The 22,493-nt window shown below is 37.3% G+C and overlaps 1 protein-coding gene across 16 annotated transcripts in view; it reads right to left on the bottom strand.

The window, feature by feature from the left end:
• Positions 1 to 1,861: 1,861 nt before the first annotated feature.
• The window catches only part of LOC126918977 (casein kinase I), a 60,228-nt gene continuing 39,596 nt past the window's right edge, over positions 1,862 to 22,493 (bottom strand). For 2 of the 16 annotated variants that reach the window (XM_050727622.1, XM_050727632.1), the window contains exons 2-11: positions 12,326 to 12,366; positions 11,997 to 12,066; positions 11,767 to 11,915; positions 11,333 to 11,567; positions 10,476 to 10,795; positions 9,858 to 9,932; positions 8,760 to 8,834; positions 7,506 to 7,631; positions 6,420 to 6,526; positions 1,862 to 5,515 (exon numbers count right to left, since the gene is read on the bottom strand). In XM_050727622.1, coding sequence (XP_050583579.1) covers positions 5,446 to 5,515; positions 6,420 to 6,526; positions 7,506 to 7,631; positions 8,760 to 8,834; positions 9,858 to 9,932; positions 10,476 to 10,795; positions 11,333 to 11,567; positions 11,767 to 11,915; positions 11,997 to 12,066; positions 12,326 to 12,366 — 1,268 coding nt within the window. In that variant the 3' untranslated portion in view covers positions 1,862 to 5,445. Of the gene's footprint in view, positions 5,516 to 5,772; positions 6,106 to 6,419; positions 6,527 to 7,505; positions 7,647 to 8,296; positions 8,369 to 8,759; positions 8,835 to 9,857; positions 9,933 to 10,475; positions 10,796 to 11,332; positions 11,568 to 11,766; positions 11,916 to 11,996; positions 12,067 to 12,325; positions 12,367 to 22,493 lie in introns of those variants that run through there. The other 14 variants (XR_007711487.1, XM_050727624.1, XM_050727626.1 and 11 more) reach the window with 14 other exon arrangements.

The following is a 22,493-nucleotide window of genomic DNA, read 5'->3' as shown; positions in this document are numbered from 1 at the left end:
CATGAGCTGCCAATTCCATATAAATGGCAAATAATCATCGAACACAAGCTGCAGAATGCTTTAACAACGAATACATGCTACACAAACTTTTATAATAATAATTAAAACGCACACTAATCGTACATTATCTAGATCATGTTCGCAGAGCGAAATGTATCACGTGAAAAATTCACTACAAAAAACGCGACGCGTTGATTAACATATTAGCTATAATTGAATGCGTTTTTTTTTTTTAAATAAATGTTACTAACATTCCAAGGCAAATATTTTCAAGACAGATCAAAATTTAATAATAGCTTTACAAACTTTAGCCCTTGCCTTACAATGAAAACGAATTGGAAATACATGTAATGGAACAATTAAAGAAGATACCAGTTCCATGCACAGAATGCACACAAAAAATAGTCAGGGTTAAGAAAATAATTAAGGAACAAGTCTTATATAATCGATACAAGAAAAGAAAATATCAAGTAGATTTTTCAATACATGATTAAAAATAATAAATTTCGCTTTGTATTAATTACAAAACAAACGATTGAAAAAAGAAACGCAACGGAAATCACGTATCCTCTACGGATTGATTTGCGATCAGCTCGAGTCTTGCTGGAACATGACCGCTTGTCGTTCTCATAATTGAAAAACGAACGATAAGTCGCGAGTTGTAGCAACTCTTTAAAAGCGAGGAAATGAAAGACACATACATACATTGATCTCGGTCCGATCTATTCGCACCATTTTACAAATATACAAATAATCGTTTTCAAACTCAATCATTGTTCTATCATTAGTAATGGACGATCGAATTCGTCATTGGGACGAGCATAACAACCTTTTCTATACGAAGTACAAGAATGAATAAGAAAACAAAAATATCGTTAAGAAAAAGGGACATACATCCCGGATAAGATAAGGAAACATTTTCTTAATCGCTCACAACCATACTTAACCAGCAGTCAGTCGTGTTGTATTTAAAAACTGGTGACACATGAAAAATCGACTAAAAAAAAGACTACAAGCTAAATTGCAACATAGTTGCAGCATAATCACGCCAACGATATGTGGCTGGATAGCGATATAAATACGGAGACTCTCTCGTTTCCACAAGATTCACTCGCGCATTTTTCTTTCTTTCTTTCTCTCTTTCTTTCTTTCACACGTTCTCACTTTCATTCTCTTGCGCGTGCTCCCTTCCTTTCTCCTCTCACGCAGATAACTCCGTTTCTTAATTTTGGAATTCATTACTAATATATACCCTAATCGCGAAATTTGGTGTGTGTGCATATGTTTGTATGTGTATGTTTGTGTCGTATATGTTCCATCGAGAGATCATGCTTACAAACGATACTAGTAACGAAAAAGTAAGAAAACGTAAGAGGCATTAGCTTCTTAAGCATTCGAGTAACACGAAGATTCGTTCTCTTTCCACATGAAAGCATACACACTGGAGGACAACGGGATCTCCTTCCTCTTCTCTTTGTCCTTCCATCACTCTGGTACTCTGAATTTGTTCTCTTTCACTCCGCCAATCGATACCTCTTTTCTATGTTTTCTCTAGGTCTTACATTACCGCGCTCATTCTCTCCTTCCGTCGTAGCATTTGCATTCGCACACTTTCGCTGTATACAAATCTAACGTCCGATTGTTCGACATTTACTTGCGCTGGCAAGCTTATAAAAGGAACAATACTCTCGGTACATACCCAGTGGGAAGATACAGATAATAACGAGAGAGGAAATCCACAAAGTTAATAGGTTTAGTTCTCATCTCCATTTAAGCGTATTACTTCAAGACATCCGACGGCCAAAAACAGCGTAATACATACAGGTGTGAAGAAGCTAGCGACATAACGTTTCTTTGTTAGTTTCTCTTTTTTTTTTGTTTTTTTCGTTTTACATAAATCGTGATACATTCTCTCCTTTCCTTTAGTTTGCAATCTCTCTCTCTCTCTCTCTCTCTCTCTCTCTCTCTCTAGTGCACCGCGCTCTCGCTTTCGTTCTAAGTACATCGAACGTTTCGTCGTCGGATGTGCTTGGCCAATAATTAATGGATACAACGTGTACGGGCACTCACGGTACGCTAACACGGTACATCGGTATGGCTCGGCAGTGGTACGCAATCGTTGGCCAGACTAGTAGAAGTTCGGACCTTCGGACACGGTAAAGTTAGTACTCGCCGTCTTCACGCGCAGACAAATGACAGTCTGCCGATTACATCGCCTCTTAAAATATTCCTGCAAGAAGAAAAACATCTATGCTAGTCAGCCGATTAAACAACCGTCGATGTTGTTTAACAATTTTCTCTAGTTGATCAATCGATTGCGTTTTGTTACAAATTCATTTGGCGAAGTACTGCCCGAATAGACAAAATTTTACTGTGGAAGAAAATTATGGAAAAGACACGTCACAAAGACATCTAATCTGTCTTTTCTTTACTTTCTTTATCAGTCAACAATTATCTAACGGGATGTAATGACATTACAGCAATAGTTTCATTTTTCACTATCATTATTGCCTTTATCAGTTAAATGGTGTATTTGCTTCTGCCTTTACTACTATACTTATAACGATACATGTGTTTACTTTCAAATAGCAATCTTTTGTACATCTATGAAGTAATACTAAGTTATTGGGAATATTTATAGATAATAATATTTTTAGAAAATCTATCGCTTCTTATATAACTTCTTTATATAACTCCACTTTGCCATACAAACAATTAGTAAAAAATAAAAGGACATATTTTTCCGCGACCACGGTACATACTTTTCGAGAATTCTTTAACTTCTCAAAAAGGATTTTGTTATCTTAATATCTACGTCCCATATGTCGTAACATGTATCGTCAGGGAATCCCCCAGGAAAATTTAATATCAAGATATATAGAAAACTTGAGACTAAGAAGTAATTCAATTTTTTATTATTAATCAGCCTGCAAATAAACGAACAATACAAGTTTCTCAATTCATAGTATGTCTGCTCGAGTAAAACGAATAAATTCGTTTGAAACGTATAACTTCCTTCAACGACGTACTTAACGATGTTGAAAATTTGTAACAAAACATCCGGTACTATCAACACATCAAATGTTCTTACTTGCTCGTTTAATCGGCAAGGCTGACAAGATCCTTTTCCCCTTCGCCATCGCGCGCATATTTTCACGTTAAGTAATCTCTTCATTGCTTGGGTGCATTTTCAGAACATCCACGGGAATTTGCATATATCACATCGTAACGCTCTTCTTCTCGTAACTTCGTGGCACAAACATATTAAATAAGCTCTCGAGAAAGTCTTCCACAAAGTAAGTGCACAGTACTGTATAACTATGTCACGTACAGTTTTATATTCCTTTTTCTCTCTCTCTCTCTCTCTCTCTCTCCCTCTCTCTCTTTATTTTCTTTTGGTTTTAAATCCAGTTGTATTCGCGTTGATCTAGCAGACAACGATTCGTTCCAAGGAAATTCTGTTTTATTTTCTTTTGTAGAGTTAAACAGAGACGATAAAAGTTTGTATTTTTATTGCTTTAAAATCAAACCTATATTGATGTATATTCAATTACAAGCATACTTTGGTTCTCTTTTTTTTTTGTTACATTTCTAATAATTATCTTTGTTTAAACACGTGTGTTTCAAGAATAAAAAAATTACTCCGAAATGAACGAGTCCTTTTATAGACGCTAAGATACGATTCAAGAAAGTTTCCCGAATCTTCGTGTTTTGGGTAGAACACGGATCAACTGTGTCGAATACATGTGTATAATTTGTTGATCTACGTCCTATTCAATTTTCACGGTAGATATTAGAATCTACAGAGGAAAATTTGTAATTTCTCTTTTCTTTGTGTTTCGATATGTTATGTAAAATGTAATTTGAATGATTTCTGCGACGTATAGCTTTTACGTGATAAATTCACGGAAGGCATGAAACCGAAATCGAACTGCTTAGAATTACGATCACTTTTATATCGCTCCATTTCCAGGATATATATTGATAATTTGAACAGTCGTTTTGTTATACGAAGCTCGGTAAATGATATGCGATCAACTAAAACAATCGATATAAAGCATATGCAGCTCCGTAGCAAAATAGTTCTCGATATATTTTATGTACAGTCAGTGTAATGTTTTCACGTATAATCGTGTACTTATATAGAATAACGACAGGCAGTGTAGGCGTAAAATAAAATTAGTTAAAAATTGTTAACTAAAATACGGTGAGTGCAATTTAGCACGTATCCGCTGCTACCTACAGATAGCGTTAATACTGTTATATCTCGTGTACCATACAAGATGAACTTAAAAGGATATAATCTTCCATTAAACGAGAAACTACTTGTCAAACTCTCAGCGACAGCGAAAAGACAAAACATTTGGAAGATTCGAATGTGAAACGATGAAATCGAAAAATACGCGCGAAAATGATACGTGAATTTCAATCCTACTCGATCGTCTGCTTCTCGTGATCGTTGAAAGGAAAATAAGAAGAAGTTAATTGAAACGATCAAGAACTTGAAAAACGTTGTCGTACTGAACGTGCTTGTGACTGATCGGAGTTAAGCATACGCGAACGCGTTTACCTTTTCAGTTTCATGCCTTTCCAGTCGATCAGACTTCACAAGTAATTTGTTTATAAAGTTCGATACAAGCAGGAGTACGCTACGCTCGTTATCCGGGACTTTGAGTAAAATGAGATCTCAGCTTCAATTTTTTTTTTTTTTTACGATTTAATACACGTATCGTAACACATTTTTGCAATGACGGCGTGTTGAAAAGTGCGCCACCGCGGTACAAGATGAAAGAGTCGTAGGCACAAAACGCGTTCTTTCACCATCGGCACGTCAATTCCTTACTGTTATACGCGTATAGTAACGTAGGTGGAGCGATTTACCAGTACTAAACGGTTGGGATCGACGGTTAAAATTATCCTCAGTCAGCAGTGACAAGTTTACAGTGTATTCGGTAACATCGACATTGATAAACGATGTTCGATTCGCTTTAAACGATGATCGTAGACGAAGTGACAATAATAATCAGCTAAACGATAATAATAATAAAATAATAAAATAATATAATAATAATATAATATTAATAATAATCGTAATAATAATTGTAAGAACGAAAAGAAGAAGAGCAAAGTTAATCGTGGTAATAATAACGATAATAATAGCAATAATAATAGCAGTAATAATGATGGCTGTGTGGTGGTTTTAATTTGATAACGACGGCGGCATGACATCGTGACGATGGTGTGCAGCACCGAATCTTGAGAAGCGGGTCGACTTCCGGCATGTAGCAAGGTAACGGCCTCCCTCATTCCGGATCAACTGCAGCTTTTTCTTGTCCACGGGTTTCTTCGCGCACTGCCGCAACACGTTTTCCAAAAAAAACTTCATCTGCACTTCTGTTACACGCGCACTGTATTGTCCCCCCCAAGACTGACGATAACAGACAGTCACTTTTGTCTTCCACTTTTCTTCTTCTTCCGCTTGAAGAAACAACAGCATCTGCAAATAAACCAAACACTAATAGGACTTAGAGTCGTCTTCTTTTGATCGCCTTACGCTATGACACCAACATGCAGCACGACAAGGCATTCTAAAGCGGCGACAAACCGAGTTCTTTTCTCAAATCAATTTGCTAGAGACTAAAGGATTAATTCCAAACGAACAATCGACACACAGGCCACTCGTCAAATAAAAAGACATAGAGAAACAAAAAGGCAAACAATGGATCTAGGGTTACGGTTACGGTTAGTCATAGAGTTTGATTGGAATCGAAATCGTCATGTGTAAAGTCGGTATTCTTTTCTTGACTTTAAAGTACATCCGTTACATCGTATATTATGAAACAAAATAAAGATCATCGAGGTAGAAAAGAAATGAATATTGCAAATAGCTTATAACAGAATTAGGTAGATAAGGAAAATCATCGAATATTATATTTTGCCTTTATGTTGCACAAAAGAAAATTCTTTAATGGCCACTTATATCGTGATATTGAAGCAAGTTCAGGAATCGGTCTAGGATCGGCAGTGGACGTAGGAGGGTATAAACTTCGACGTATCATCTTTCCACATCCACGACAATGCATTTTTGTCGTCGAACATTTCTTTCTGAAATAGGACAGAGAGGACATTTAACACGTATCATGCAAAAAATACTAGTAATACCAAGATTAAAACTGTACAATGAGACAAGGATGTGACTTTTCTATCAATTATCTATCGTATTAGTGTACTCTATTCAACGTTGGCTTATATTTTCTTTCTAATACAGTCTTATGTTTCTAATACGTCACATATTCATGCACTAGTTATAGAAGCGTTATTGCCTCAATCGTAATTTATCTTTCGCTTATCAAGGAGAGTTAGCAATCTACTAGTCATACAGAAAGAAAGAAAATATATAAAGCAATCGCAATACTAACTTGGTTTCGTCGACCATGTCCACTTCTTGAGGTGCTGTGATTGGCGTATTAGAATGTCCTGCAGTAGGATCATCATTGGCTAGTTCTCCATTCGTCGAGGACACCACCTAAATACATAACAACGTTATCATCCGAAAGAAAGGTTCTACATACATAGACTACTAAAGGACGATCAATTAGTTAAAACAAAAATCTATATCCTCGATATCGATATCTCAAATATGAAATCAAATATGAAAAATACTCTACCAAGCTAATAGGAGATACGTGACAAAGATATCTTTCTAAACATATACACGTGTATAGATAAAGTTCTACGTCGAAGGTCCAAGCCCATAATTTACATCAATCAACAAATATTTGTAAGGCGTCGTTAATTAAACTCTAAAAATATGGTATAGATGATCAACTTGGTTAACAAATTACTTGTTTTTACTCGCGTCAATTATGTTCTCTCGAACTTCGGGAAAACATGGGATAATAAAGAACAAGAGAAAGAGAAGACACGATTATGGAAATGAAGTGAAGACTGGATTAGTGAAGTAGTAACTGAATTAGAAGTGAATCGATCAACGAAACAAACGTTCGCATGCGGCAACAAACCAATTTGCATAAACTTCTAACTGACCATAATCCGGCGTTGCTTTGTCTAGAAATAGAGCGAACGGTTTACTTCGTGGACGCGTCTGCACGTCACCTTCTCGGGCTAAGAAAATGGGGGAACAAAGGCGACAGATGGATAACACGGGCAGGAGGTGCGCTGTCTCTTCCTATTCAAACGTAAACTTACGCTTAAGAGTTCATCGCACGAGATGAATGGCATTACAGACACAAGGCGTGATGTTACTTTCTTTTTTTACTGCTACAAAATCAACACACTTTTGTTTCGCTAAAAATATTGTGCAAAAAGGCAAAGTCATGTTCGAATAACGTTACTAAAATTATTTATCAATGAAATTAGAAATTATAGATCAAACGGATGACAAACATATAACAGTAGGGAAGAAAAAGAAAGTGGCTTTTGGATAGGTAAGTGAAATAGATGGGCACAATGGATTGTACAAAGGATTGGCAGGATTCACTCACCTGTACAGAACCGTGCCTATCAGCGGGTGTCAACGTACCACCAGCTCCTGATTGCTTCGCAGTATCTGTCCTCGAGGTTCCCACCCATTTACCGCCCCCGCCTCCCACCCCTGGCTCTGTCACATCCTAAAGGAATAAGCACTAAAGACCACTTTTCAACGACGATAAAAAAAAGAAAAAAAATTAATAAACTTTATGCCACTCGAAGCTGCACCTTAATGTGAAGATCATCAATGACATGAGTTTTATCGTTGCTGTCGCCCGTTTAGCATGGTATAATTTTCACGATTGTTTGATATTTATATCTAAGATACTAATAGAATACTATGTGAAATTTATTGATAGAATTTTGTGAATGAGATTAAGTGATCTTTAATTTACTCGATACTCGCCAACTAAATACATGACTAACTACGTTTAAATTTATCATCGATGACAGAAACAATACTAGAAGGATTGCCAACAGGGATTTCAGATACGGCATGTTCTAAGTCGCTTCTTCACACATGTATTTAAATAGGAAATATAAAAGTTTGCATGTTTAACGAAAAAATTAATGAAATTCAAATTGCTCTTGTTACCGTTACTTTAAATCAAGCTGTGTCATTGGAAATCGTCATGACTGCTTCAAAGCAGAAGAAAGAAAGGGAAAAAAACGCTGGTTTATCTGATATGATAACCGGCCATCACATACATTCACGTAACTACAATTTTATCCCGAATCATCCACGATAAGATAGAACATGCATGAAGAAGTAAGACCAGCGCATTACAAGATTTTGGTGGCTTACATAGTTGCCTTGCATTTCGATGTGAACCTCATCCAACGTGAGGACTACATCTTCCTCAAAATCATCGCATTCCTACATACGGATGATTTCCATGTTTCGCAAAGAAACAAAATCGTATATGTAATACTTTTTTTTTTAGAAAGTTCAACTATCTGTCTGCTTCGGACATTTTCGGCAAAAGCCCTGAATCAAATTTCTACTCTTGCATCTTAACATTTATTATCTCAAGAATGTTCCCTTTTCGACAACTCAATTGCAAACAGCTTTCGTGAAATTTGTTTAAAAATATATGTATATATATATATATTTGCATTTTTTTATTTACTTATATATATATATACCGATGAGGTGTATACTCATGCTGTTATTTAAGATAGGTAAGCTTCACACAACCATGCTTGTTTCTTGTTTCAAAAGAAAAAAAAAAGAAAAATAGAATATCGAGATGAAAGCGTATACGTACCTTGTACGGGTGCCGATCACGATTCGGAGATACAATAATCTCTTGTCCAGTCTGCAAGGATCCAACAGGTGTAGACTGAAAACAAAACACAAATATTACATTCAGTGGAGTGTATTGTTTATCAGATGATATTTACAGATAGATCAATTTTGTATAACATACTTGAAGACAGAAATGAAATAATAATTGACTTTAACATTGGACATTATTATTTCGTACACTGATCTTCGAACTGGAGAAGATAAAAAGGACATCCATATTCAAATAAAAATACATTACCATGACTAATATTATCTGCAGACGTGAAGCATTCTAAATTAACTGGTAGAAACGTGCTATACCATTCATTCACTGTAAGGATGAAAGGAGTATTACCATAGAGAAGATAGTTCCCATACAGATTAGAAATCTCATCTACGTTACAGTACTGGCATTCAATGTTCTATAAAGGAATAAAAAGTTTTTTAACCTGTTTACCGATTCGTCTATTAATATGAAACTATATTCTACAATTATATGCTATATAATTATAAAATTATAAAATTAAAAATCGACGGTAAAGACAAATCAATTTCAATCGGATTACTTTTCCCTGTAGATGTAAATATAATTTCCTCGGTTAACAAATTAAAGAAAAGTGGCAAGGTAAACGACGCGCTTACCATACTATTTAAATATAAATACTATATGTATATAAATATTGCGAAAGAATCTTAGCATAAAATAAATAATTGAACATAGGGGAAGGGAAGGAAATATGCATGCTTAAGTGGTGAATGCAACTCTTGCGGACGTAAATGCGAATCTCGGTCAGAACGAGATATCGTGTCTCTAAGGAGGAATAACATTTTCATGCTCAACGAAATAAAAGTCGATAAGCTCCCAGTATCGTTCCATGCGCTTTACGAGCGATTCTCTTCGAGCAGGAATACACGTTTCTTTGACAAACTATCTTGGTACAGCGTCGTCCTTTTTGCATACATTAATAGAATGTCGGTGTACTTTTCTCAAATAATTTCGATATTCAAGCAGTCGAACACGCATACGTCTGCGTACAGGTAATAAAAACGTGAACTTCGCGTACAGTTTATCACCTACCTTATCAGATTTAGTCTTTCCAATGTGAGAGGGAGGAGCCGTCCTCAGAGCTCTAAGTTGATCGAAGTTGTGTGGCTAGAGATTTATTGGGAGCAGCATGCAAACGTTAAAAATCAGTGAAACATGTTTTTCACCAAAAATAAACACATAGGGCCGATGTAAAGAAGGAATTCCTCAGGACGACTTACTTACCCAGAAGAGACGATATCTCGAAGTTTCTACGCGATTGTCGCTAAAACTACTATGTACAATATAATGAATATGTTCGACGAGCCGCACGAATGAAATAGATATAATCAGGAGGTATCATTGATAAAAATCTTTTAATTTACGTAATCAAATAAATAAATGTGAACATTATTGTACATTGCGTTAATCATAAATTGGCAATCGTTCGAATATCTAAATAGAAAGAAAAAAAAGAAGGAAAAGAAAAAAAAAGAGAACACCGCTATAGGTTTTGATATCGACTCTTGTGATACGTGCTTCGTCCCTGGACATAATCGACCATGATGCAACTCTCCTGTTATTCTGTCTTCCTTTCTTGCATGCATTGCGAAGGGATAAAAGAGAAAGTGACGTATACACGGATCACTTGTTCGTCAATGGATCACGTACCATCGTCTTGCCAGTCCAGTCGAATTCTCCGTCGTCGACAAAACCTCGTTTTTCGTACAGGTCGTGGAAAAGGTTCCTCAGGTACTCGTAGTCGGGTGTCTCGAAGAAATCCAATCTACGCACATACCGCAAGTACGTAGCCATTTCCTCGGGATGTCCATCACAGAGAACCTCGATCGGCGTGTTCCGCTTCGTATCGCCGATCTTTTGATATCGTTCTTTCAATGTGTCCGCTTTCAGCCCTTGCCACGGAAGGCTACCGCGCAGGAAGTACATCAGCATGTTCCCTAACGCTTCTAGGTCGTCTCTTCTACTCTGCTCTAATTACAAAAATACGAAAATTAAAAATTTTGCATCGGTGGTGTTGGTATAAATTTTTTCCTCGGTCTATGGTTACAGCGGAGGCGTCTTCTGACGAGCTGGCGTTCTAAAAGATACGTCAAGACAATCTTACGAGAATACAAGATATGTATTCTATCATATGTGATTTACATTGTTCTTCAAATGTTTCATTCGTCCGAGCATATATTCGCTATAACCATAGTATAATACCAAAAGCCTAAATGACGCATGAGAGCCAGGACTCATTTTTTTCTCGAAATATAATCAAGAGATATAAACGACGTAACAATTGCCCGCGAGCAAAGCAGAAACGTGGCTGTGAACGTTGCGAAGAAACATTCTTGGTGGATTTAATATAGCGTAGCGCGGCGCGTGCTCGCTTACAAACTTTCTCCGGGTCTGTGAAGAACGAGCATGCTGCGAAGTTTGAAAAGTTTGTGCAGATGGGCCGGCGGCCAGGTTGTTGTTGTAGCCGTCGTCTTATGCACGGATATCTAAACCGAGGTAAAAGTTACCTTTTCCAAGATGCGTGTTGATGCTCATATAACGCGCTGTACCCGTCAAACTCTTGTGTTCCCGGTACGGTATGTGTTTGTTCGTCTCCAGGTCTATGTACTCTTTGGCCAGTCCGAAATCGATGATGTGGATAATCTTTTCCCGTTTGGTTGTGCATCGTCCTATCAGGAAGTTTTCCGGCTTGATATCACGGTAGATCAAATGCCGACTATGAACGTATTCTATCCTATGAAGCTGTGGAGAAGCAATATTTCAATTAATACAAACAAACTTATCATCGAGTATACCTATCAAAATCAATTATCGCTCAAACGGAAAATCTAAGTTAGCAACGTCATAACGTAGCAAAATCGTTGACTTAATTTAGACGAGACGATTCTTCGACAATTTAAAATTCGAACAAACTTAAAATTTATACATTAATATCACTTACGATCTGTGTGGCGATTTTGAGAACGGTCTTTAGGGTAAACCTCCTACCGCAGAGGTCGAATAGGTCCTCTAGACTCGGTCCGAGAAGTTCCATTACCAGAGCGTTGTACTTCCCACAAGGACCGAAGTAGTATACTTCTGGTATACCCTCTGTGCACGATTAATCACATTGATCGATCAGAACATTAATTATTTCAATAGAACTTCAACGTTTAGATTACAGATACTCACCATGTGTACCTAATAATTTGTAAAACCTATATTCTAAATGTAGCTGCGGCGCCTTTGACCTCATTGGTTCCTGAAAAATCCAAAAGAGACGTCGTTTTAAAATAAAAGTTCACCACCAGAGAATCGTACGAAGCTAATGGGTTCTTATTTTTATATATCCACGAATTGAGCGAGATTTCTCTCGGAGGTTGTTAGAATCGATGGAAAGACAAATTGTTAAAAGCAATTAAGCAACTTCCACGTATCTTTCTCTATCGTTAAAATGGAATTACACTAACGGGAGGACTCTAGACAAAAGTCGTGACTGTCTCAAATTTTAATGAACTCACCAATTTAATCGCTACATGCTCGTTATTGTAGAGGTTCTTCCCTGAAACAAAACCAAAGGTAAAAGGTTTACGTATGCATTCTACGATTGTACCAATTACACGGATCATGCACGCGCGCTATCGATTTCATTAATACCTTTTTAGCGTCGTAAATATATACTGTTACAATATTTCATAGATTGCGCGGACCTATATATATATATGCATATAAGTATAATGCATATGTATATGTATATATTAATTATGCTCGTAGCAGCTGTTTTACGCAATAAGAAATATCAATTCGAGTGTATCTCATTCGTGTTTATTAACTTTTTGCTTTATCTGTATATTAATAAATATGAAACTGATAGACATAAGCTGCGATTAATTACGAGAAAAAAGAAGCGCGAGAAACAGCATCGTACACGTCGTATTAATTCTGTCACGTTCGTCTCCGCCTCCATTTCGACAGCATCGTAATCGCGCAATAATTCTCCATCGAGGGACGACCTCCTCCGTTGATTGCACCTCGCGTGAGAAATTGGATTGACCAGATTTGTGGGCTAACGTGTGCGGTTGTTGTGGTATCATGGTTACTGGTTATTAATGCACACAAAGCTTTCTCGCTGCTTTTGAATTTATAATAATTCAATTTACACGCAAACAAAACGAAATTCATTAGACTGTATCTACAGTGAATCCGTGTTTTGACCAACTATCGTCCTGACGAGTGAAACATTTTAGTACGAAATGCACCTATATATATATATATATATATATATATGGCAAAGATGGGGTTATTTCAATCTCTCAAGCTTCAACGTTTTAAAATCCAATCGTGGACTTTGCATAGAATAGCGAAATCCGATGGATATTACGAGGCACAATTAGTCTTTGATATAATAACGAAAGAATGAGAAAATACCTGAGAGCTAGTAAGAACAAATCTAAGAAACGAGTTATTTGAATCAGCGGAGATGTATTGTATAAGAACTAATACAATAAGAAACAAATAACTCTCAGAGATAGTGTAATATGTACATGCGATTGAATTGAATTGACAATACTAACACTGAATATACTTCTTTCGCTTTAACGAATGCAAGTTATTTCACTGTCTATCGCGATTAAAAACTGATGAAACTGTTTCGTTTTCAAACGTAGATCGCTTAAAATTTTGGCCAATTACAAAACAAATGTCCTATCTAGATTTAAATAAGCCTACTTTACCCTACCCATAGGAATCTATATTTTTCACTGTCCTGACATATTCGTTGAAACGACAACTCGTCAGAACACATTGCGATCATAGCCTTACGCGAACAAAATTCTGTCGATGCATCAACGAGGATCGTGACGCGAAAGTGGTTTCCAAAACATTCACAACGAATAAAATCTCGTCGTCCGTCGAATTCGTATGCGCCAGGACAAAGATACTCCCTCGGTGACCTTATGAACGCCAACTTCGTGACGAGAATCTTTGTACGGCGAGGCAAAGTCTCCAACAACTTCGCTTTGCAAACTATTGTTCAGTTATATCGTCGGGGAATAAGGAAACGGAGACGTTCGAGAACGAAAGTACTTTTCCTACTTCTGAATAGCGATTGAGAAGTTGTTTGGTAGTTAAACAAGCGTATATCAAGCCGCGACAGTAGGCAACGCGCGTTTCATCAACACACGAGCATTTGACATTGCGAAGAGATTCTTCGGTATACGGGACGACTTCACAGGGAAACGTAATTTTGCGAGCTCTCCAATTATTCACTGACATTAACCACTAAGGTCGTTTAGTCAAGAACCTATACAGTTCGAAATTCGAACCATCGTACTGATTCGAACGACGCAGAGAGTTTCCAGGCGCCACTCTAATCGCAGTCGATACAACTCGCAACGACAGGGTGAAAATCGATCGTAAGCGGGCCAAGTCGTTGGTTAAGACCTTTGTTTTCTCAAAGACTCCAAGTGTAAATCTACATATATATATATACATATGTATTCAGAATATACAGCGAACATATTTGTACAAGATTTGAAAGCTTAAATAGAAAAGATCTTCGTTCGTGCCAGGTATTTTCTATACCGATCCACGTTACGTAGCGTCGATCGTTTGTGCTTGATTCTTAGAATCTACGATTTAAAATGTCTTACGTGAGATCACGATATCTACAAGTCACGAACTTCGACATACTGCTGGTCAAAAGTTTTAAAGAAGACCCACATGTATTTTATACATATAGAATCTGTGAATTTATTTGTTGAACTATTTTAATTTAACATTTCAGAAGGATCCTTCGGAAATAATTCTCCCGTACAAGATTACTCTAGGTAAACTTGAATGCTCAATGGCGAGCCAGATTTGCAAAAGTGTATTTTTCTCGTGGCTTTACAACGACCAATTAGTATATGACATATGTTCAGCGATAATACATTGTAATTATTGTAATCGTGTTATTCGTTTAGCTGCTTTCGTCGTGCATGAGATCAAAGACTCGATGTATTTTAATATACAAATAAATCAATTTTGTTGAAAGGTAACAATAGGATTAGCTATGACCGTGTACAACTCTTTATTCGAAAACCTATCAATGCGAAGGAAATTATTATCGATATCCACAGTTTTAATTTTTCAATTGACAAGAATACTGGCAGAAAAAATGCAGACAGATAGGAGCAAGTCAAGTATAAGAGTTAGGATAAAACATTTGTTATCGTGTTATTAACAGTCACCTATTCTGACGTAGACCTACATATTATATCTATTTATTGCTCTTATCAAATATCATTCCGTTTTGTAAAATTATGATCTTTTAAACTTTCCTTTGTCCACCATTAATTTCAGACACAACTGGAACTTAGATACAAAGTGGACCCAAATTTTTGACCGATAATGTATGCGATAAGTCGCGTAAGCCTATTCAAGAAACCGACACGGTTCAACTTCGCCAAAAGAGGAACTTAGACTAGATCTGCGATTCTTACGATAGCACCATAAGGCTCACGCGAATCCGGCCGATTAAGAAGGACAATTGGAATCTCGATCTGGAATCAGAGTCTCGCGGATCGCGAATGAATTACACGCGAATGTAATTGACGAGTATGTCACGACGTTGAATCAGTACCGGATCTCACGTGCCGACCGAGACGAGCTTAATTCATGCGCGTGAACACGAATAGACGTGTGGTTCTCATCTAGCATCAGCACGTGACGATTCTAACAGAGTGGATACGCGGTAAGGATTCTCGATTACCAGCTACAAATCGTACCGATTGAAAAGAAAATATACTCAGATGATTAATGCTATCGAAGATCTAACGTCACGTAGAATATATTTCCTAACGCGTATCCATCCGGTCGAGCTTCCGTTCTGATTTGTGTCGATCCATTGAGTGAAGACGCTGAAACGTGCATGGTCATACGAAATGCAACGGCTAGAGAGATTTCTCTCGTTGCGAAAACATGGCCATAATCACAGGCAAAGAAACCGGATGCAAACGGACAGTCACGTATGCTTAATTAAACAATTAATCGAACCGAGACGTTATCTTGGGATTTCATACAGTCGATAATCTCTCGTTGAATTATCGGCAATGATTAAGTTTGATAGTTTGATCGGAATGTAAATGATGATCGATGAGTTTCCGGAGCAGATTGTTACGAAATAAACGAGATTGAAACGAGCGTACAGTAACCTTGGTCAAGTCTTGGTCTACGACAAATCACCGACCAAAGTAAAATAAAGAAAGATAAATGTTCATCCAGCCGAAAAAGACGTACTCTTGTTTCCGCCAAACCTTTTCCTACACAGAGCAGCTACACGCTGATCCAATTTCACTAAGAAGATAGTCGACAATGGAAAATATGTCACCAGGGAACCGCAAGACCCGCGGAAATTATTACAGCTCCGAATACCGTGGAAAAATTGATTTGTCCTCGAAAATAGGCCGACTCCCGCAGAGCCGCCGCGATAAACTCTCCGAAATATTCCGAGCGTCTTTATAACTACAACGATGTCTGAACGAACGTTCTTCTATTCGAAGCTCTTCTCTCCTAATTTTCTCTTTGATTAACCAATTAATTATGAATCATACTCTTACGGTGTAAACACATATAGCTAGAAAACTCGATGCTGGTAAAGTCAATAAAATTAATTCAATTAAATAAAATCTTAAATATACGAATAGAAGATCTATGCATTAAAAAATGCAATAAAATGATCTTTGAAAAATACACTCATGCTCCAATTATTGAAAACTACGCACATAATTAATTTTAGATTCTCCTTTGGAAAACGAAAAAAAAAAAAGTGAAAGCGTGTATAATCACGAAATGCACGATAGGTTTTCGAAACGAAACACGACTCGCGAGATGGTTCAACACCGAGGAGGTACGACTGCCGTGTTGTGCTCGTCTCAAAACCGAATCGCCGTAACTCGCGATCGCTTTCTCCCGCTTTCGTTCCGAGCTTCCACGATCGATGCCAATTACATAAAGCAGAAATTACGAAACGATCCCGGCCCGTACAGTTTGTTTTTCGCAAAGTTTAGAGATCGGTCGCGTATAATGCGTGTAACTCGCTTAAAATTCGCGCATACGACCGATCGCACGTTTTACATGTCGACAAATAACGTGTCCGTAGCTCGTGCTCATTCGCCTGCCTACTAATTGCAAATTAATACTCGGATATTATCGACAGCAGCTGTATTTTACAACGCGCCTCTCGTTCTTTCCCTGCTCGTCTATACGTGTGATTCAATTTAACCATTTACTCGCGTGAAAACCTGCCGACCCTGAGGGCGAAACTCGATTAACGATAATAATGAAACGGTTCCAGGGCAAAGAGAGCATATTTTATTTTTCGCTTTTAAACATTTTTTTCATTTTCTTTTTAACGGCAGCGATCTCTCGGACCAGCAGCCTTTTACTTGTCGCACGATCGAACAACGATGAAACACACGGTTACAACGGGTCACCATACTGCCTCTGGTCGACGTTTCGAAATTTTCTCGACGATCGATCAATTACGATGCAAGATTCAATCGCTGCAGGCCACAAAATCGATTCCGTGATGTCCACGATGTCGTGATTATCGAGTTTTCAGGCTTCCGCAACCTTGATGACGGAGGAGTAGTTCATTCCGGGGGAACAGCATTTTGGCTTGAAAATGATGACGCCATTGAATTGCATCGAAATATTGGTAAGAAAATTGGATGAAAAGGGTGCTTGTCAACAAATTTTAATTCGATGAGTTAACTAGGAATTTAATCTCTCGTTTCGATCGAATTTGAACCGGATGAAATCAGAAAGCTCTTGCGCAATCTTACTAATACAGCCAACCCACCTATAACACATTAAAGCAAAACAGTACGATGGAAACATTCGTACTATATGAATCACCAATTGACAATGATCGTTCAAGTTTATTAAGTCGTGCTATATAGGACCGTATCGCAATTTTTGCACCGTGTATCGAAACCATGCCTTTTTGAGTACCGTGTTATAAGAGGGTTGAATGTATATATTCAAGTATAAAATTGTTTCTGTGTAAAGATTGTTTCTAAAATTCAATTTCTTTTATTACCAAATTTATTAGTGCGATAGAAGGGACTCTATCTATATATATATATAGTAAAATATAATATAAATATAAAATGTAATATATAGTAAAATATATAGTATAGTAAAATATATATTTTATATTTTAAATATGATATGTTAAATAAAAGAAATTGAATTTTAGAAACAATTCTTACACAAAAACAATTTTAAATAGCAGTCGCTTGATTATTCTAAGTGATGTAAAATTACAGAATTGTAAAAGAGAAGTCTGCAACATACAACTTGCAACTTGTCTATTTGCTAATTTTACCGGTTAGTAAATTATCGTGTGACAGAGGCCAGGTTGATTTATTCTCATCACTTAACATTATTCACAAAAGAGGATGGCCAATGATGAAAAGAGAACGAATTTATATTGCAGTTCAATATCTGCACCATCTACTGCGCCATTATCTTTGCGATGCCAATCTCAACTTTGTCGATATTTCAATTAATAACAAGTACCGATATCATTCACTAATAACAATTCGTATAAAGATATCGGCAAGAAAACAATCGAAAGAACAGTGGAAGAGCCGCAACACAAGCAACAGATATGTAGATACGAAACGAAGGATCGAACAATCCGTGTCAACAAACAAGAATGGTGTGTAGCCTCGACTCCGTTCATCAAGCAAGTATTTGAAATTAATACGCGCTTACGTAAAGCATCGAGGTCAAGTAATAGCGCTGAAAGAGCTATTGTTTCTAGTGTTTCAGCCACGAACCTAAGTTTTCTCCCGCAGACACTCTGTCTATCCTAAGTTTGATAGCCGGTAGCAACGACTCTGGGACCCTGTCCTGGGTCTACGAATCGGAAATGCCACTCGTCGATTTGTACGGTATGCACTTGACGCCTTTGACCCAATCCGTATAAACTGAGAACGTGCATACACCGAACCCTCTTTGTGACGTTTACCAGACCGATAATTAGAGCCAGAGTTAAGTGTACAAGCTTGATAATTAGACTCCGAGTAAGCCTATTACGCGCTTTGCGTCTTCGATTGTACCAGCGAACCACAATCGACGAATTACTCCGCAGCATTAAGGTGTACGATATCTGGGAAATTCCCATGATGTGGCAATATCACGAAAACTTGTAATTTTGAAGTGTTGGAAGCCCGTTTATTTTTATTTCATATATAATAGCTTAAGAAAGTATTTGGTCATTTATAGAAACTTTTTTTGCTGCTTAATATAGAAATAAAATACGATGGCCTTGATATCCGTTAATCGCGTGTGTTACGAGGAAAAATAAATTACACTCTATTTTTAAGATTCCATTAAAGCTTGCGTTTGAAGATTAGCAAGTATCAACTTATGGACGGAAGTGCACACTTGTACTATCCGGAATCTATGAAAATCAAATGCAAAAAAAAATGAAAAGCAAATGAATTTATTAGATCGTTGAATTACCTTCGCCTTTCGTTTCATGTACGTAAGGTATTAATTTCACAATAAATATAACATGGCTAACTAAACCGTACCTCTACAATTTAAAAAAGATAGAAGTAAGATATTTTCATTAATTCTTTATAATCAAGTATTGAGAAAGGTTTTTATAACGACGAATCTGGTACCAATAAATTTCCATTTCTTTCGAGCAAAACAGTTTTACGAATCCCTTTTTTGTACTGGACGCTTTTTATGCATAAAGTATCTCAAAGAAAGGCGATATCCGAAGAGATACGGACGTGAAGAAGAAGCGTGGGGAGCAGTAGGATTAAAATTGTCTGTTAAAATCGACCGCAAAGTGTTCGAGATCCTTCCTTAGATTCAGAAGTAGCAATATTTAAATTAAATTTATTTTCGTTGTGTTCAACCTGTTGCGTTTATCTTGTTTCGCATGATTCTTGTTTGGCAACAAGATTTTTCTCTGGAATAATCTGTTTACCAGAGTGGAGGCAAGGGCGGAAGCGATAATACGACGACGAAATCTCAAGATCCAATTACGGAGAGAGTGGATATCGCGGAAAGGATTCGGCGGAAAATCGAATCCAGTTTGGCCGGTTCGCAACAAGCGATTCTTGACGGAAACGACGACCGACCAATTTGTCCGACTGGGTAATTTTGCATGATCAGCCCACGACCGGATTCCCCACTGACTTTGACGACTCTTCTTTTCTTCGCCTCGACACTGGGTGATAACAGAAAGTATAAAAGAAGCAGCGAAGCGTCGAATAAATGCTCCAGGCGAGAAAATTTCCTTGCGCTCTCATCTGCTTGAACTGCTCGTGCGAGAAAACTGATCGATCCAGTGCCCCTTGTAAATAACGACACAATCTCGAGACTCGCCTTGCAACGACAATTTTTCTCAAGAATCTCATTCACAATGAAATACTTTTCCTCGCGATGCTTCTCTCGAAGATCGTTTCCATCGAGAAAAGGAAAATCAATGATATAAATTATCGTAGCCTGGTAACGTGACTTTCCTGAAAATTACCTCAACTAAATCCTATTTTTATACTTGTGCTAGATATGATGGTACGGCATTAAAGTTGTTAACTAGGCAGAATGAGTTGATCTATCATTCGAATTGTTAATCTCTTGGACATAATCTTTTTTATTTATTTAGAAATTTCTTATCTTATTTCTTATCATCTTATCTTATTTCTTATTATCTTATTATCTTAAAATCTTATTTATTTAGAAATTTCCTATGGGTACTATCGTGTTTAATTAAAATATCAAGTTTTATCATTTCCTTTGTACTATGTTTATTTCTTTTCTCGTTTAACTTAAAATATATAGTCTTTTGTTCCGTAATTATTGTATAATGTGATTTTATTTAATGTGATAAACTTCACATAACGCTGCTGTTCTCCTCGTTTATCTTTCACGTTTGTATTACTAACGACAACCTTCCTCCAAACTTAGAAATGAAAGATATAGAATACACAAATAAAATTTGTACGTCTATATAAAACGTTCAACTGAACGAAAACCAAATATTTAAGTAAGGTCAAACATTTAAACGCTGCTCGTAGCTTAATAATATGTATTAAAACGTAACTTTTATTTTCGGTTATATCGATCCGAGAACAGCGGAGTTTAAGGACACAGAAAAATGCAAATGTTTCAACGTATCTTAAAAATTGCAAAAATTCCAGACAGTACGTTTTGATGAAAGGGAACAGTATAGGTAAATAAAGTTCCAACTCATGGTCAATTAGAGAAGCATCGCCGTGTTTCTAAAGCAGACGCGATTTAGAAGTTTCACGCGAAATCACGGAGATTCAAACAAAACTTGCGCCACGTACGTTCGTGTTTTCGTCCCTCTTTTCGAGCGAATTTATTTTTTCCTTGCTTTATTCCTGGCTATATTTTCGGAGAAGTTCCTGGGTGCGTTAGTTCGCGGCATTCTCCGCATACCAGACACGTGCGTTGTGACGAAATGTCGGACAAACTGGACCACCGTGAACAACACAGAAGCCGGATAACATACAAAGCCTCGTGTTTGGTTCGTTTGCAAAAGGTTTCCCAGTCGCACGCGGAAAATCTAATAAATCGACCACCGGAGGTAACAAATAGTTTCTTTCCTAGCCTGTTGATTTTTATCTTCGTCATCGTGTAAGTGCCTTGAGGAATCCGCGAAGAAAAAGGTCGAGTTCTATATTATTACGTAAAAATGCGGCGGAAGGAAACGCAACGTTCCTCGATTATACTCGTTACGACGGCGATTCAATTAAACAGCCGGTACGTTCTATGACTGCGTTTATCGCGGGGATGTTTTTCTCCGACGAGAAAATATACCAAGTACGAAATCAAATAAAAAATTTCACCGTATCGCTGCCAATTCATAAAATATAGTATCTCAAGCGCATGTTCCCTTTCGTACGAATCTGTTTGCCGGAAAAATTGAAATCTCTCTCTCCATCGTCGTTTGTGTCTATCTTCGGGTTTAACAAGATACGATTACGATCTCTGAATAGAGGTGGAACAAAGAATACCTCGATTAACAGTCAGATCATCTTTACGTTCATCTATCATCATTAACTAACGTGTTGCAAATGTTGAAATTCTTATTCATCGGTTCGTCCGCGTTAAAGAACGACGAACAGAAATTTTCCTGAAAGCAGTGCGCTTTCATAATAACTGATTTCCTTCCAGGAGTTCTCGAAGGCTCAAAGATTCCACGGAAAGTTTGTAAATGTATATACAGCGGAATACTCGATAATTCTATTACGATATTAACATTTCCGCGGAATACTCGAACACGATGCGCTAGGATATCGGTGTTACGGACGAAAGTGAACGCGTCACCGGAAGTTTGAAAGAAGTTCTGGCGTTCGGCCAGGAAGTTCTGAATAAGATATTCCCTACGATCGAAGTCGTTATTCAGCGACCGCTTCGTTGGGTCGAGAAGCGAGAAAAATTTGCGAAGTGATGAAAAAAAAAAAGAAGAAAAAAAGATTTCGAAGAGAGACAACGCGCAGAGAGGCACATCATGACATACATATGGATATTAAAGTTGAAAATGACAGCGCGAAATCGCGTGAACTTTGAAATTTTCAGCGATTCGCGATATGGAACGCGATATGGCATGAAACCTGTGCCGTGTTCTATATCGTTTGCAAAACGTTTTTTCGT

This window comes from Bombus affinis, chromosome 7 (assembly GCF_024516045.1).
Source record: "Bombus affinis isolate iyBomAffi1 chromosome 7, iyBomAffi1.2, whole genome shotgun sequence".
NCBI lineage: Eukaryota > Metazoa > Arthropoda > Insecta > Hymenoptera > Apidae > Bombus > Bombus affinis.
The sequence above is the reverse complement of the archived record's forward strand: the minus strand, read 5'-3'. Positions and strand labels throughout refer to the sequence as shown.